The 18773-nt window shown below is 43.0% G+C and overlaps 1 protein-coding gene across 4 annotated transcripts in view; it reads left to right on the top strand.

Moving 5' to 3' along the window:
- The window catches only part of ACSL1 (acyl-CoA synthetase long chain family member 1), a 188816-nt gene that overhangs the window by 39535 nt on the left and 130508 nt on the right, over positions 1–18773 (top strand). Inside the window, exons 1-2 of one of the 4 annotated variants that reach the window (XM_063920732.1) lie at positions 5286–5438; positions 11898–12113. In XM_063920732.1, the coding sequence (XP_063776802.1) occupies positions 11919–12113 (195 nt within the window). In that variant the 5' untranslated portion in view covers positions 5286–5438; positions 11898–11918. Of the gene's footprint in view, positions 1–5285; positions 5480–11897; positions 12114–18773 lie in introns of those variants that run through there. The other 3 variants (XM_063920729.1, XM_063920731.1, XM_063920730.1) reach the window with 3 other exon arrangements.

The following is an 18773-nucleotide window of genomic DNA, read 5'->3' as shown; positions in this document are numbered from 1 at the left end:
AATGTGTACTGTTGGTAGATCTCGAGGACTGGTTTGGCCAGCCCTGCCGTAGAGGATGCTGGGCGCCCGTCCCAGTGCGGACTAAATCTGCAAGACTTGTATATAGTTGTTGCTTACATAAGGGTTATGTTACAGTTGAGATCAGTCGTTGACTGATGCTGTTTTTGTTCATACTGTTAACTGGTTGTGTATATTCCAGGTTATACGGTGTGGTTGGTGTGGGCTGGTATGAATCTTGCCCTTAGATTACACAATCCTTTCCTCATATTGTCCATCTCCTCTGGGCACAGTTTCTCTAACTGAGGTCTGGAGGAGGGGCATAGAGGGAGGAGCCAGTTCACACCCATACTAAAAGTTCTTTATAGTGCCCATGTCTCCTGCGGAGCCCGTCTATACCCCATGGTCCTTACGGAGTCCCCAGCATCCTCTACGGACTAGGAGAAAAAGATTTACCGGTAGGTTTTAAAATCTTATTTTCTGCCTTGTCTAATACGAATAATAAAGGACCGGCAGCGTCCGCCAATTTTAAACTGATTTTCCTTAATTTATCAGTAGAATCACTCTGGGCCTTATCCCCAACGAGGGAAGTGAGGGCTGGATCAACTTCCGGGGCAAATAGGGCACGAGGGCCGATCTGAAGGCTAATTGGTAAGCCTGTGAGCATTTGCTCAAGGCCCAGTGAGCAGAATACATTTTTGACGGGGGTATTTTGCCGGCTAAGGCTACCTGGGCCATTTGCACATCGCTGTAATCTTCTCTGCGAGAGGATGCGCTAGTCCTAGTTACCTCCTCTGACTCCCAATCTACTAGAGTGTAACTAGTGTCTTTTTTTTTTAGATAGGGATGATGTATGGCGGGAACTCACCCCGTTATGAGTGCGCTGCTGCGCATAGTGCCTGTCGGAGGCACAAAATATGTGCCGGCCATGGGCGTGTGACAGCGGTCTGCTGTGAGTGTCAGAGGTATTCCAAGCACTGGCAATACCTGGAAAGGAGATGTGTTGTCCTGAACAGGCATCTATTGAAGAAACACGGTCTATGTTTCTTTTTTGTGGTGGATTTTTTTACTATCCGGTTAGAAAATGCAGGAGGTGAAGGGGTTTGTGCATCCTGACTGATTTCACCCTCCTCAGAGTATTCCCTGCTGTCTTCCGACCTGACAGGGTTGAAAGTTCTTCTTTTAAAAACAATTTCTTCCTCTGAGGAAGAACTGTCAGCGGACTCCCTCAGGCTGAACCTGGAGGCCTGCCTGCTTTTGCCAGAAGATGGAGATACTAGCAGCTGACACACTCTGTGTCCTCCATCCTGCAGCGCTGTAGTAAAATCTAGTCAGGAGGGGGCGTGGCTTAGTATTTATAGTGTGAGCACGTTCCCAGCGCGCCCGTGACGCGCACACTGTGCACGTGCATCGGCTGCCGCTGCCCCGCTCCCCCCTGGCTGTGTGGAGAAAGTAAGTGAAAGTCTTCTTTCACTGTACCTTCTCCGCGAACATCAGGAGGCTTGCACGTAACCCACCAGCTGTTGCTAGTTGGCAAGCCTCCCGACGAACAAAACTGCTATATCACTGGTACTGTGCCCCTGCCGGGGCTCCAGGGCATTACCCCAGATGATTCTTGCTCACGTCTGCATATCTGGTGGAGCTGGCCTAAATTTCAGCCATTCTGTAAGGCCAGTTCCCCAACCTAACAAATACTCTATTTGCAGACTCCACACAACAAAATACGTTCTACTCCCTTTACCTATTCCAGGGTTTCCTAAGCATGCCTACAAATTCTATCAACATATTGTGCAACCTGTTGATTGCTGCTTTTTGTAAGACCCCCCCCCCCCCCCCTCGTTAATTCCTAGGTTTGCAATTGTGTATTTACCAAATTCAATATATTACTCTTCCTTTCCCAAAGTGTAGGTACCCCGTGGGCCTCATGGTTTAATCATGTAGGATTTGCATGATTCTACATTCAATAAGAATAAAATATCTATCTCTATCATCCAATTTGACCGAAACTCCACTTCATGCATTTATTAGCTGGGTGCCTTCACACGGACCAGAAGGACCATGTAGACTAACCACAAAACGGGCGGCACTCCACGGGTAATAAAAAATGGAAACTGCTACAACAGCTTCCACTTAAAGGATTCTGGTGCCTTTATTTAGCAGCTGTATCCTGACGAAAGGGGCTAAATAAAGGAACCCGAAACGTTGAAGTAGAAACTGTTGTAGCTGTTCCAATTTTTAAGAACCTGCGGAGTGCTGCTGGTTTTTGGTGGGTGTATGTATTCCTGAACCACCCACATAACCTTCATGAGCTTTCCTGTTCAATTGCATTCCTACTGTACAGTCCCTACATATCTTCACATCATCTTTCTTCACTTTCCCCATCCTCGTGAACCTTGGCCAACATTGCTATGTGACCATATCATGTGACTAGATTGCTTAGAAATTAAGCATGAATCTCTCCGTGTGTATGCCCCATAGCGACGCGTGGGTATGTGCATTGCTATTGCTGGTACTAGATTGGCCTGCATGCTGGCACAATTTAGCACATTGCTCAATTGGGTGAATTGAGCACCCCCCTCGCTCAGCACACATCGTGCTGAGTGGGGGAGAGATGTGTGCTGAGCGGTCTGTAGTAGATCGCTCAGCACACATCTCTGGGGAAATCTCCCCATGTGTACTGGCCCATACAGACCACCAATAACCTTTGCAATCTGGTGGACCATTATGCAATAGTTGGCACCTGTCCTTGTGTATCAATGCCATATCCTTATAGACTGTAAGCTTGCGAGTAGGGCCTTCCTATATCTGACTGTTATTACCTAGCTTTGTTTTATGACTGTTTCCAGTTGTAAGGCGCATTGGAATTTTCTGTGCTATATAAGAAATGTAATTAATAAATTTACATTTGAGGCAAAGGCACAGCTCTTTATTTCTCTGTTGCATGTGGAACCCAAAGTACCCCAATTCACAGCCCTATCTTCGGCTTATAATGTAACTGGAGACGTTGTACAAATTATCATTAAAACATAGATTATTTTCAGTTGGTAGTACCCAATAAGTATGAAAGAAAATATGATGGTGACCCAACCTAAATCATATTACAGGTTGAGTATCCCATATCCAAATATTCCGAAATACGGAATATTCAGAAATACGTTTTTTTTTTTTTAGTGAGGGTGAAATAGTGAAACCTTTGTATTCTGATGGCTCAATGTACACAAACTTTGTTTAACACACAAAATTATTAAAAATATTGTATTAAATGACCTTCAGGCTGTGTGTATAAGGGGTGGTCTTCTGTATGCCGACTGACGGGATCCCGGCGCACAGTATACCGGCGCCGGGATCCCGACACTTATTCTCCCTCGTGGGGGTCCACAACCCCCCTGGAGGGAGAATAAAATAGTGTGGTGCGCGTAGCGCACCACCGTGCCCGTAGCGTGGCGAGCGCAGCGAGCCCGCAAGGGGCTCATTTGCGCTCGCTACACTGTCGGTAAGCCGGCGGTCAGGCTCCCGCCGCCGGTATGCTGGTCGTCGGGAGCCCGACCGCCGGCATATCTTAGTGAACCCTGTATAAGGTGTATATGAAACAAATGAATTGTGTGAATGTACACACACTTTGTTTAATGCACAAAGTTATTAAAAATATTGGCTAAAATGACCTTCAGGCTGTGTGTATAAGGTGTATATGAAACATAAATGCATTCTGTACTTAGACTTAGGTCCCATCACCATGATCTCATTAAGGTATGTAATTATTCCAAAATACGGAATAATCCAATATCCAAAATACTCCTGGTCCCAAGCATTTTGGATAAGGGATACTCAACCTGTATAACTTTTTAGGTCCCATTTGTCAATCCCTGCTCTATACAGGTCAATCCCTGCTCTATACAGGTATGTTTTGTCCCTTCATTGTTTTAAATTTTCAGTGTAATTAGAGTGGTAGCTTTAAAATTGCAGTGTCCCTCCCCCGGTATACAAACGTGGGGTTCACTTTGCATAGATAAAATGTGCACTGCCACAAGACGTTGACATTAAACCTTCAAAACACGCTTGTTTGCTGTTCATAAGTCTTTGCATTCCATAGCTTTGATCCATGCATGTGTGTGTAGCTATGTAGGAGGGCAAGATGAAGATGTGAATGACCTCTTTAGAATTTTTAGTAGCTCACCAGATAGCTGGGACAAATGACTTATTTTATGAAGCGTGTGCAGCTCACAATGAATTTTGTTGTTCGTCAGTCAGTGGGGTGAGTGCTGCTTGATCAGGAGATGGGAGTAGTCTCTGCTGTGTTGTGAATTACATCGCCCCTACGCTATAGGGATGTCCACTTCCTGTGATGACCGTGTGGGATAACCTAAAAACAGGGGACTTTTGTCTGATTTAATAATGCCTTTTCTACAACAATACAACAAATTATTCATATATTATACTAATATATATAAATTCTCTATTGGATGAAATGTTCAGCTCTTGAATGTATGAATAAATTTGCTTTCTGTTCTACTTTCACTTTTTTACATTGATTATTTGGAATTTCAGCACCGATCTATTGCACTCTGTACCCTGAATCAAATGACAGTAGAATAAACCAGGGACAACATTTGTAGTCTTTATATGCTTACAGGTTACCCTTCTCGCTATTTAGAATTACACACATACAATAAATGTTAAACTTCGACCTTTCCAGGTACAAACTACTGAAACCTAGAAATGTGCCAGGAATGCTCAGGACAGGTGACATTTATGGACGTTGTATTGAATTACAGAATGGCTTGTGTTATTTACCTTGTTTCTAAATGACCTTCATGTGTATAGCAAAGATAATAAAGTACTTGTTTGGAATGTAGTAATAGTCCTACTCGTTAATTATTGTAATTGCATTTTAAACTAGTGTTCATATACTTACAAAAGCCACCCTGCTAATTTCATGCACGGTGATAAAACTCATTGTATATACTGTACTTTTGGGATATCTAATTATAACTATAAATCTTCATAATGAGTAGATAGAGCACAAGAAAGAGTAAAATTAGTACTTTAATATGTTTTCTCCCAAAGAGTATGGAATGTTTAACCTCTTCTCACTACTTGAACCAGTGTTTCTGCTGAGCACTTGGTGTGTAAAGGGTTAATGTTCTCTCTTGCCAGTGGGAAGCAAGGGTCATGAATAAATGTCTGTCGCTGCCAGTCTTCTCTTCTTCCATATTCACGCCATTGTGTCAGATGCCACCCTCTGCGTATGGGGTGACTTTCACCAGATAAGACGGTCACTGGCTTCTACCCTCCTCTGTTACCTTTTGCCTACTAGGCATTAAGTAGCAGTCCTTGCATGTGACTTCTGTCCTGATAGTCATTGCCTGCAGCAGTGACAGCAGCTGACAAGTCCGCGTCCCCTGCAGTAGGGTGTTCATGCCTGCACTGAAGAGCACGTAGGGGTGAGTTGTCTGCTATGAAGAACAGATTGTTTGTAGTACAAGTAAGCTATACTCTTAAGGGGGTGGGGATGTTGTACTGTTAGGAAGTGAATACAGGCTGTCCTTGCAAATCTCAAATTAGTTTCCCTAAAGGGCTTTCTAAGGTGTCTTGTGATCTGTGTATCAGCCAATCTTCAGCCATTGCATGTAGTAGTGTCTAGTAATCTGTTGCATAGAGTCTCTTAAAATAGATTCCATTGGGTCTAAAGTTTACAGATGACAGTCTCTAAGCTATTAACTGTTGTGGCGTAAAGACAGCTTCAGCTTGCAGTGTTCTGTAACGATCTCGATAGAATTGCACAATAACTTATTAACTTAAGAGTCTGCTGCGGTGATTAAAAAGAGATGTGATAAAACTACTACAGTATATAAATTGGGACTATTTGTAACTGCCCTGTTCTACTTGTGTTTGTGTGTGTGTGTATGTATGTGTAAAATAAATAAATAAATATATATATATATATATATATATATATATATATATATACACACACACACACACACACACACACACACACACACACACACACACACACACACACACACACACACACACACACACACACACACACCTCCAGTGTGTACCTGCATTTGGATTGTGCATGTTGTTCGGGGTATATTGCCAGGTCAACATGGGTCGCTGTACAGTGTGAAAGGGGTCAACCCAGAAATAAAGAAGGGTTATTACCGGGTCAGGTGTAGTGTGAACGGGTTGCTGGGGCGACCCAGTTCCTGGGTGCGACCCGGCATTGCGAAGTGAAAGCGGCATACTTGCAGTTACAGCAATGTGGCACCTTCTTAGCACTTCTGGGTAAGGAGTATGCACAAAGCAGTTTCCCCTGCAATGTTTGCATTTTTTTTTTCCCTGTCATTATTTCCCCTCTGATACACAACAGCAGTTACTTGCCATATTGGCTTATCAGAAAGTGGATCAACTTTAAAAAAAAAAAAAAAAAGTGTTGCCCACCGTTTATGTATTTCTAAATACTAGTCTACACTTACTACATTCTGTCTGACAGTCAGGGACATGCTGATGGTGAGAAGGGGTGTGGTGCATTAGGTCGACATACATTGGGTCGACCCCTGAAGGTCGACATGGTCATTAGGTCGACATGGAAAAATGTCGACATGAGTTTTTGGTGTCATTTTCTCCGTAAAGTGACGGGAAACCCCAATTAGCGCACTGATTCCCCTCGCATTCTGGCAAGGTGCCTTGCTCCGCTCTGCACAGGTTACCGTTCCCAATTGTCGTCCACGTGGATCGTAAAGTATGAAAAACTCATGTCGACCTAATGCATGTCGACTTTCAGTGGTCGACCCAATTAGGGTGGCCAATCCCGGGATCGGGATCCCGGGATTTGGGGCCAAAAATGCCGGGATTTGAATCCCGGGATTGGAGCCTTTAATCCCGGGATTCACGTGCGCATGCGCACTACTGCTTCTTGACCGGGCAGCACCGCTGAGCACTAGCGCTCGGCTCAGCCTCAGACGCTGCCCGGCCCCTAGAGCCCTGCTGTGTGCGGCGTGACGTAGGCGAGGTCACGCTGCACAGCCCCTTCAGCCATGGCCGCTCCTTCCACCCTCCAATGCGCCTGCCTGCCAGCCAGCCCTCCTGCCCGCCACAATTTGAAAGTAAAGAGGACTCTAAAGCAGGTGCACTGTGAGTGATACTCGCGCTGCGCTGCCTGCCTCTGGACCTCAGTGACCCCTCTACTCTATAGTGAGTAATATATATATATATATATATATATATATATATATATATATATATATATATATATATATATATATATAATTAATGCTGCAGCACTCTGAGTCTTTTAAACATCAAAGGTGTATTGGAAAAATCACATCATGATTTTTTCAGTACACCTGTGATGTTTAAACGACTCAGAGTGCTGCAGCATTAATTTATCCCATTGCTTCCATCACTTTATTCCCTGAAGCAGAGTGCCAGGCTGTATGTACCATAATTATGTGTGTATATATAATATATATATATATATATATATTATACAGTACAATCCCGGAATCGAGCATTTTTCAATCCCGATCCCCGGGATTGGAAAAACGGCCCGGGATTGGCCTCCCTAGACCCAATGTATGCAATGTATGTTGACCTAATGCTTGTCGACCTAACGACCGCCTCCTGGTGAGAGGGGCAGGTTACTGATCTACTGTTATTTACAGTATAACTTTTTCCGCTACCTTTCACATTGTACTTTTGGACAGTATGAAAACCAGAACATTTAATTTTCCGTTATCAATTATGTTAAATTTCCTTCAATGTGTGTAGAACAGGTTAAAGTGAGCGGAGACAGATGGATATAAATCGTCCTTTTATCTTTCACAGAGCTGAATCAATACTTTAGCATTTTACTTACTTTGCTATTACAGATCTTGCTTTCATGGTCGCATCTTGTTGTTTCTTCCTGATAATTACCCTGGCTCTACGGCCTATGGGAGGGACCTAGGGACAGGTGACATGTTATCTTTAAGCCCCTCAATAGAGACCAGCTTGGTGTTGACTTTTACTATAGAAGTATTGTGGTCTCTTTTTAGTGGCAACCAACCCAAGCCATGTAGCTGTAGTATTGGGTGGTGCACGTTCTCTCCTCATTTTAAAGATGGCCTTGTTGAGCTAGAACTAGTAATGACTTCTATGAACGGGCGGCCCGGAGCAGAGTAGCATCTCTGTCCCTCCCCTATGTTGGCACAATTGCATGCACATGCCTAGTGGCAAGAAGACTGGGTATATTCAATTCCGACATGCCGTTGTCGGAATGGATCAGACAACCCCTATTCAAATCTCATCTCAATTCGACTTTTTCAAGTCAAATTGAGATGAGGGACCCAGAGGGGGATAGGAGAGCCGCAGGGAAACCAGCAGGGACAGCTGCCGGAGATCAGCGCTGCAGGAGGATGTCACACAGCTGCCCGACCTCACGGCAGTGTCCACCTGGCTCCAGCAAATGTGACCTCACTTGCTGGAGCCGGGTGGAAGCTGCCGTGAGCGGCGCAGCTGTGTGACATCCTCCTGCAGCGCTGCTGTAGCGCAGATCTCCCCTGTATGCCCGCGGCTGTCCCTCCATCTTCCTGCGCCCCCCCCCCCCCCTTTCCTCCTCTAGGGTCCCACATCTCAGGCTGACATTTTTTTTTTATGTCTGACTGAGATGGTCGAAAAGGGGGCCAAAACCTGTCCGTTTTGGCCCCGTTTTCGACACAAGCGCGTGGATCGGCAGCTATTCCGCCGATCCATGTTCTTTTCGACAAGTCGAATAGCATTGAATAGGTCGAATCACGTTTCAACCTTAAAAAGTCAAACTGCCGTCTTTTCGACAGACTGCAGTTTTCAACACCAATTGAATATACCCCTGAGTCTGTCTAAATACAAGCAGAGTACCTGGCCAGCTTCTGCTGCCTGTCTTCTTCCACCTGTTACTTCCCTGCGGCGTTCAGCTGCATTAGGCTAAATGCTGTTTGGTGGCTGACTGGCTATATACCAAACAGTGGCAAAATGTATCCACACACGGACTGCTGGAGCTATCTACTAATCCTAGTTCAGAAAGCTGCAGGGAGAGAACCAATGATAGGGTGAGTACTGGATGTTAAGGATGGTCATTGACTGGTTCACTGATCAGCAGTCATATTGATGGCAATCCTTTGATGGTTGTCAGTGTTAAGACAAAGGAGCATTGATTGTTGTGGTGGGAGGCCAGGGTTAAATACTGTGCACTGGTGAAATGGAACAAAACAAAATTACCTGAATCTCTGCCATCAATGTCTGAGAACTTCTACGTTGTTGGCCATCCCTGCTGTATGTGGTATGGATATGTTCTATATATCGGAGGTCTGATTTATTAAGGGGCTGTGAATGTTAACAGAACTGACACATGAGTTTCACTGGTAGAGGTGCAAATTGTGGCGTTACCCGCAGCCAACGACCTGTCATTGTGGGGATCCATGTCATTTCTGATGTGTGCAGGATATCACAATGTCTCCCGATGACAAACTTTATAAGGAACTCCTGTTTTGGAAATCCTATTTGGAGGACCCCAGAGGGTGTCTGAAAGGACAAAGGTAAATGAATGTGCTCTGGAGTTTTTCAGGAAAGTTTAGGCTTATTCAGCAGAGCCTGACACTGAAATTTGGACAAGTGTAGTAATGCACATACCATCGCGCAGTGCATGTACTATGGCATATACATGAAGTGACTCAGGCACTGTTAGAACCACTTTTAGGTAACCACCATTTAGAGGCTCTTCAGCCAGAACACATCTGCAATTTCTTGGCCTATGGTAGACTGATTTATATGCACTGTTAATTTATGTAAGGATTTTAAATGCAGAATATTGACATGTGAGGGTATTGGTGGGTTGGAGTCCACTCATAGGTATATGTAGTAACCAGTTGGTTGTTAAAGCCGCCGCTCTTTGATTGCTGTGACTGACAGCATTTATTTCTATTCACGTTTTAAATCTAAGCAAGCCTGCTCTAACATTAATTTCTATTGCAGATTGAAATGTTCACTCAAAAGGATTAAACATTCTGCTGTTTAGTAATTATATCCCCCACAGTCTGTATAGTTTGCAAGCCTAATGTGTATATTTAATGTTTTTGCAGTATAGTATACTTATAGGCGGCTTGGTCTACATCTTACCTGGAAATACTGTTACAAAAGGATAAAATCCTACGTCATGGGATCATGTTAATTTTCACTTTATGCACCTGAATTGTGCATTGCATACTATACTGTAGTTCTTTGTGACCTCACCTTCAACTTGTAACCCCTTATACCCACAACCTACCACTGAATTCAACATTTTACCATGGTTTAGTCGCGTAAAACAGCAAAACCTGTCTAAAGTCCTGATTTGGCTGTCCAAGCGCCTGTTTGGATGCACCTCAGTCAAAGGGGTGACATTTCTTCTCACAGCCTCCTAACAGGCAACAATTGAATGCTCCATTTAGCACTCCCTAGTGGACGTCATGGGGGGAAGGGGGAGGAGAATTGAAGCTCCCCCTTACTGTCTGTTCTGGATATGGGGCTGCAGCACATTCCAAAATTCAAATAAGGGAGCCACACCAACTGCCGGTGAGTGCTGGCAGTTGATGGGTTGTTTTTGTATTTTGGGAGGGGTGGGGAGCAATTGGAACCGCCGTTGAATACGCCTTGTGCTAGTTATTCCCCAATCTGCTTTGTGGCATACACATAGGTTGACTCGCCTCGGGTTGATTTGTCTCTGCCTGCTGACAACCTATCACATGAGGACAGTTTCAGAATATTTTCCAGTATAGTGATGGCCATCAACGTGTGTGATATTCATGGTCTACATCGATGGTTTACACCAGATCTGCCCATCCTGTGGCTCTCCAGTTGTGAAACTACATATCCAAGCATGCCCTGCCTCAGTTGTATCATTCTCTAATAGCAAAACTGTGGGAAAGCGTGCTGGGACTTGTAAGTTTCACAACAGCTGGAGGCCATAGGTTGTCCAGGCCCAGTTTACACAATCGACTGCCATCAATGGAGGTGGGACTTTGTGTGCTAATCCAGGAAGAAGGCGGGACTTCATGGGTTGCTGGGCTCTCTTCCAGCGGTGGTGAACAGTTGCTCTCCACCACCAATAGAGAACACCGATTAATGACCGTCCATCAAGGGCTGTTAGCCATTTCTATTCCAGGTCACTTTTTTTAAAATTCCCTGTCTTCCCCTGCAGACATGTGATTGCAGATATGGGATATGATTTTTAAAGGGCAGATGTACTAATTCTTGTAGAGAGATAGTCCATCGGCTCATAACTACCATGTCACAGGCTGTGTCTGCACAATGACAGGTGTTGGTTGGTAATTTATGTCCGTCCACTCTTTCCCAGGCTTAATTACATCTGCCCCTTAATGAGGATTGTGCGTTTTTTTTTTGTTTTTTTCTTTTACTGAGGAAGGGGCTCAGACTGGATCTGTATGATTTTTCGAGAAGAGAGCCATATCTGAGGTATAAATGTAGATGTCCTTTTATTTACTGAATTATTGGAGAGTCAGAATCTGGGTGCTATTTACTAAGCCGTGGATGGAAATAAAAGTGCCAGCCAAACACAGCCTGTAACATGGCAGTTAGGAGCTGATTGGCTGGTACTTTTATCTCCATCCACTTAACCTCAGCCCAAGGCTGAATAAATAGACCCCTCAGTTGACTAAAATCTGACATTTTCAGCAATTTGCAGAGTAATCTGAAATCATTCTCCATCTTTACTCCCTAACGCTATGAAAAATACATGGCTGTTTTCTTACAATCCATTTTTAATTTGCTTAACTTGTAGTTTAGATGTACAAACAAAAATAACAAAAGTTTCAAGCATTCTTACTTTTTTTTTTTTTCTTTGTTTAATGTTTCCCCTCCCATCTCTGCTCCACCCACAGGTTTAAAGAGCACCAGTAACCATGCAAGCACACGAGATATTTAGAAGCCTCAGGATCCCTGAGCTAGGAGATGTTCGTCAGTATGTTCGCACTCTTCCCACCAACACCTTGATGGGCTTTGGTGCTTTTGCTGCTCTTACAACCTACTGGTACGCAACAAGACCTAAAGCTCTGAAGCCCCCGTGTGACCTGGCAATGCAGTCGGTGGAAGTAAAGGTACCTGTCTCTTACTACATGTGCTGATGAAACACCTGCCATTGTGTACAGAACCTGTGTGAGAACTGGTTTAGAAGTGATCTGTCTGTGAAGATGTGCCAGCTGCAGTCTCCATGGTACATGTTCAGTTATCAGCTTGTAAAACTCGTTTGTGTAGCAAATGCTGCAGGATTGAATTACTTTCCTACTTAACGTTGTGTCTGTTTTTCTACACTGGGTCTGAAGCAGGGAGATCGTAATCTGCTGAAAAGGACTGGATTGAAAATGACTCCTTTATATAAAACATTTTAATGTATAAATTGGCTCTGAACAATAATATAAATGGGGTTATACAATTTTAAAGAGGACCATGTAACATGTAACTCCAGGTAAATGGTGATTACACAAAGGACACGGCAGTCTCACTATGCTAGCATGAAAGTTTAATTTTGTGTACACAGACACGGCAAGTTGTGTTTCTACAGCGATAGAAATTAGCAATAAAAATGTTACTCCAGTAGAGAGCGCTTAAAATGTATTCAACATTAATAATATAATTTGTCCAATCAGGACACACAAATAAAATATCAATATAAGGACGCGGCTGGAACACTGCTGTTTGTCTCCATACTGTGCACTCTGGCGGTTTCATCAGCAATCTCTACCCATTGGGCTCCCCTGGATAACTGCTGACACACAGTACAGAGACTGACAGCCGTGTTCTCCTTCCCGCCTCCTCTCATAAGGACTTGCATCACTCACCTACCCCAACCAGCTTTACAGAGCAAATAGACTGTACACTCAAGATGGCTGCTAATGAAACTGTTGAGACCAAATTTGCCGAGAGCGGGAGGTTGTAGCATAACGCAGGCTGAACTCTATATGAATATCACACTTTAACTGCTTGATAAGCTAATGATCCGTGACTAAATCCTCACATGGCTATCTAAAGAAACGGAGCCCATTAATAACTATTGTGGGATAAAGAGATTTTGCCGCTACGTATTAACACCTGGGTTTTATATTGATATTTTATTTGTTTGTCCTGATTAAACAAATTATATTAATGTTAAATACATTTTTAAGTGCTCTCTAGTGGAGTAAATTATTGTTGCTCATTTCTATCTGTTAGATTTGTGACCTGATACATACCCTCCAACATTTTACACACAAAAATCGGTACAAATGAGGAAAAGGGCTATGCCCCTTTTCCTATACTTTCAATGGAGGTTTGGAGAGACCTAAATCGGTACAGACCACAAAAAAAGGTACTGTACCTGCCAAAAAGGTACAGTTGGAGGGAATGCTGATAAGTCACTATTGGGAGCTGCTCATATTAGGCAATACTGAGGATTTTTTTCTTTTTCAATTACGGAATTGATCTATGCGCTTAAATTTATATTATGTGTTTTTCTACAGCGGTGGTAGATGTGTCATGGGTTATAGCAGTCTGGACTGTATAACTATAGATAGACGGGGGACTTGTATACCTGGCCACCACAGTATAACCACTACCTGTTAGCTGCTGATATGGAGGGTTTTTTTTTTCTCCTTGCAAATAGGTTTATTAATACCAATACTGTAGGTATGTGACACAGTGAATCCTGGGTTCCTTTATGGCACTTGTAGGTGTCAGAAATATGGGTAAGTATGTCAGTGCATACCAGGGACATGCGGTGAGGTAAATGGCTCAGGAGGCACTGGCTAGTACCAGAGGAAGATATACGCACCTATGAGCCAAAGGCTTCATGTGGGCATTATACACAGGTGCAGCAGTTTACAGACTACTGCTGGAAATTTGGTGAATTTTGATGAGAGGTGCAGAAAAGATAGGCGGTGTATGCACTACCTCACTTGCCATAGACTTTCAGAGTTTTAACTATAAAAATTATTAGAATAATACAAAGATATTTTTAATATATTCTGTATATTTTTTTTTGTACTTTTAATAGTCAAAACTCTGGTGTATACGTTAGTAAGACAGAAAAGGTTCTGCCTCACCTCACGTCACTTGTGCATACGTTCAGAATTCTGTGTGTGCAGTTTCTGCACAGCCCAGGACTTTCTTCTCCAGTGCGATTGAATCAGGCTGATAGGGGCCGGAACTTGGGCATGCCCGCCTGCGTTTTCCCCAGAACACTCCCAGTAAATGGTCAGTTACCACCCACAAATAAAACCAAAGTGTCTGGCGCTGATTAATATGTACTTAATCTCTTAAAAAAGAGAGAAGACAACCTATAATCGGCTGCCTTCCCAATGTGGACCTGGGGATCCACCCAACATGCAATATGCAACCAAGAAAAAATAGGTAAAGGCGCACAGATAAATAGAAAAACCGACTGCTGTTTTGATACAAATTATAAATTTATTGCTAATTAGATGTAAAATCTTAAAATACACACCATAAAACAAAATTGGTATACAGGTTGAGTATCCCATATCCAAATATTCCGAAATACGGAATATTCCGAAATACGGACTTTTTTGAGTGAGAGTGAGATAGTGAAACCTTTGTTTTTTGATGGCTCAATGTACACAAACTTTGTTTAATACACAGTTATTAAAACTATTGTATTAAATGACCTTCAGGCTGTGTGTATAAGGTGTATATGAAACATAAATTAATTGTGTGAATGTACACACACTTTGTTCATGCACAAAGTTACAAAAAATATTGGCTAAAATTACCTTCCGGCTATGTGTATAAGGTGTATATGTAACAAAAATGCCTTCTGTGCTTAGATTTAGGTCCTATCACCATGATATCTCATTATGGTATGCAATTATTCCAAAATACGGAAAAATCCGATATCCAAAATACCCCTGGTCCCAAGCATTTTGGATAAGGGATACTCAACCTGTATTTACCATAAGACCAACAAGTAATAAGTGTTAATCCCGCATGATGTTAAAGAATCCACACAGGCTAATGATTAATTAGTGAATTACTCCTTCAAAAAATCACTTGACCACATGCACCTAATCTAAAAAGTGGTAATTCTCCTCCAACAGATAGAGCCAGATTCCATGCACATATGTATAGAATTGAAATGATTTTTAGTCCCAAGCAAAAACTGTTAGTTGTGCAAAGATTAGAGCATAAAGAGAGTTTAGTTGCATGCACCTATGTAATTGAAGAATAGCAGGATAGTTCTCCTTCAGCTAAATTAGTTTGATTTCATGCGCACATACAGGTTGAGTATCCCATATCCAAATATTCCGAAATACGGAATATTCCGAAATACGGACTTTTTTGAGTGAGAGTGAGATAGTGAAACCTTTGTTTTTTGATGGCTCAATGTACACAAACTTTGTTTAATACACAAAGTTATTAAAAATATTGTATTGAATGACCCTCAGGCTGTGTGTATAAGGTGTATATGAAACATAAATGAATTGTGTGAATGTAGACACACTTTGTTTAATGCACAAACTTATAAAAAATATTGGCTAAAATGACCTTCAGGCTGTGTGTATAAGGTGTATATGAAACATAAATGCATTCTGTGCTTAGATTTAGGTCCCATCACCATGATATCTCATTTTGTTATGCAATTATTCCAAAATACGGAAAAATCCCATATCCAAAATACCTCTGGTCCCAAGCATTTTGGATAAGGGAGACTCAACCTGTATAAACATTGGCTCAAACACCAGCTTAACACTGATTCAAGCTGGAATGATCACAGGATTTAGAGTGTGCATACACCACTTAGAGAAGGGTGTTACTGGTTATGAAGGTGTTTGGGATACTTCACCCATATGTGAATCTCAGGAGCGCTCCTGTAATACAGATGCCCGTGTGTCCTCCTAGTAGTTCCTAGTAGTGCCTGGTTCCCAATGACCGGGGTCCTGATGTCTGATGGAGGGGTTGTAGCTGTATCCACGGGATCGTGTATAACCACGGCAGCTGTGGGATAGTGGAAACGCCAGTATGTGCCGCGGCTTCCGGTTTCGGGCTTCCGGCTTCCGGATCTGCGTTTCACTTGCGGTTCACTTGCAAATGAGTCACCTGACGCGTTTCTCCGCCCACAAAGATGGCGGTTTCATCAGTTTACTTGTTGGTCTTATGGTAAATATACCAATTTTGTTTTATTGTGTGTATTTTAAGATTTTACATCTAATTAGCAATAAATTTATAATTTGTATCAAAACAGCATTCGGTTTTTCTATTTATCTGTGCGCCTTTACCACCCACAAATGACTTCCTCCTTTCAATCACCTTGCAAACTGATTTTTCGCACCATCCAGTCACTGACTGGCGATACCTGTTGTCCGTCACGCGTGCACATTGTGGTGCATGCGCTGTTATGACCTGATCGCCCGATGTGCGATAACGCACAGCAGCGATCAGATCTGAATGACCCCCATAGTTACCAATGCATTGTACAGTAGTATGTTGCACTGTGAAGCTTTATAGCTGGAGAACTTGTGCATTGCTATAGGCTTCGACCTTTCAAGCTTTTCAACAATACATCATCATTTTGAGAGATCTGGAGATTGTTTGATGGCATTCCACACATACCACTCTGTCCCGTAGCATTCTTCAAGATGACCACCTATTGTAGCTGAAGGTCCAGGCTCCTGTTGCATACAGGCTCATTCAAGTGCTGGGATCGCCCCAGAGTAGCAGTCTGCTGGCTTCCGTGCACACAAGCTGGTACATAAGAATCTTCAATCAAATTTATTAAACACCAATTAAATATTTGTAGGCTGGAGGAATATGAATCACAAAGTGCACGTTGGGGTCACTCGCTGTACAAACTAGTGCACTGTCCCACACTTGTGACTCCAAGTTTTTTGTATTGGGCTCCTGTGAGACTACCAATAAGATAAGGGGCAGGATATGTACTAAGCATTGCATGCACAGTGTTAACAGCTGTATGTACCTAGACATGCGCAAAGAACAGAGATCCAGATGAGAGCTGTCTTTTGTGATAAAAGAACTACTGGATCCCATCTGCACATGCACAGTGACGCGCAATGCCGCAGGGGTCGGGTGCTGGGAGTGATCCGACTGGATTCTTCTCAGACGATGCAAAAAGAAGCCAATTGGTTTCAATTGGGTAACACCACATAATAATTTTTTTATTTTTTTTTGTAACGCGCATTTTCCCTTTAGCACATCCCGCCCAAGCTCCGAATGCAGTTTAGTAAGAACACACCAAAATGCACCTGCTTTTCCGTTTTGTGTACTGTAGTGTCTCATCCACATTCCAGTATCTGGAACTGTGGTTAGTGCTGAACAAGATTTACTAATGTGTGGTTTTACAATTGTGGAGCCGTTTGCCCATAGCTGAGAATCTGATTCCAGTTATCATTTATCTGGAACATTCTTGAAAATTTTTTTATTTTTATTTTTTGCTGGGGGAAACACCTACACATTGGTAAATTTATCCCCAAGTTATTTTATTAAACACGGATACCCTTTTAAGGGGTTGGAACTGAAATGCCAGCGGTCTGGATGCTGCCCATCAAAATACTGAACACTGCATCCCGATTGTTACGTTTGCTTACCCTCCCCAACCCCCTAACCCTCCCTTACTGCAGCCTAACCTTAACTCTCCATGTGTGTGCATAAACGTAAACCTAACCCTCCCACCCCACAGCCTAAACATAACCTCTAAACCATCTCATCCATATTGCAGTATTTATAATTATGAATGACATAGTAAGACCTCACAGAGGTCCTACAAGAAAAACAAACCATGTTAAAAACCACAAAAACCCCATTCACTTCATCACTTATAATAAAACCTACTTACTGTTTAATACTTTTAAATGTATCAAACAATAACCATTACCCACCCGTCTTCCCATCACGTCCCAACCCAGCTGCCCTTCTCTACTTGTTGCTGTTCTGTTCTCTCTGTGACCCTCCAACAGGACTTATTGCAGCAATGGGTTGTACGGTTCCTGGACTGTACAGCCACCTGATGATGTAAAAGGGCTTCATTACTACAACACTGCCTAGCACCTATTACTCCTCTGTACCACTGCTCCGTGCACACTCCACTACCCAGCACACATTACTGCAACACTGCCAAGTGCATACTCCACTACCCAGAACACATTACTACAACACTGCCTAGCACATATTACTGCTGCCCTGTGTACACTCCACTACCCAGCACATATTACTACACCACCGCTCAGCACATATTATACTACTACACAGGGTAGGAGACAGGACTCATTGCAGCAATTGGTTGCACTGTCCCTGGACTGTAATGCCACCTGATGTAAAGGGCTTTGTTACTACAACCTCCTAGCATATATTACTCCTGTACTGCTGCCCTGTGCGCACTCCTTTACCCAGCACACATTACTACAACACTGCCAAGGGCACACTCCACTACCCAGGAATACTCAATGCAATACCTGCATAGCCTGCATCTCTGACCATTACATAAGGCCCTGGGTCTGAATGAAGTTCTGACTGTCCAGTACCATATAAATACAGGATAATTTTAATGTCCGAATGATCCCAGTGGTGGCTCAGGGAATGTTGCATGGAGTCATGAAATGTTACAGTTGCCATGCTTGTCTGAGTATAGTCTTTGATGGTTACATAGATGTTTGCCGCCAAATGGGAGAGCAGGATACTTTGTAGGCACGCAGATGTAAACAGCAGCTGTTGTAACACAGCATTTCCTAAGCACTGTAATGCTTACATAAGTT

This window comes from Pseudophryne corroboree, chromosome 1 (genome assembly GCF_028390025.1).
Source record: "Pseudophryne corroboree isolate aPseCor3 chromosome 1, aPseCor3.hap2, whole genome shotgun sequence".
NCBI classification, from domain to species: Eukaryota; Metazoa; Chordata; class Amphibia; order Anura; family Myobatrachidae; genus Pseudophryne; species Pseudophryne corroboree.
This window is presented reverse-complemented; position numbering and strand designations above follow the sequence as displayed.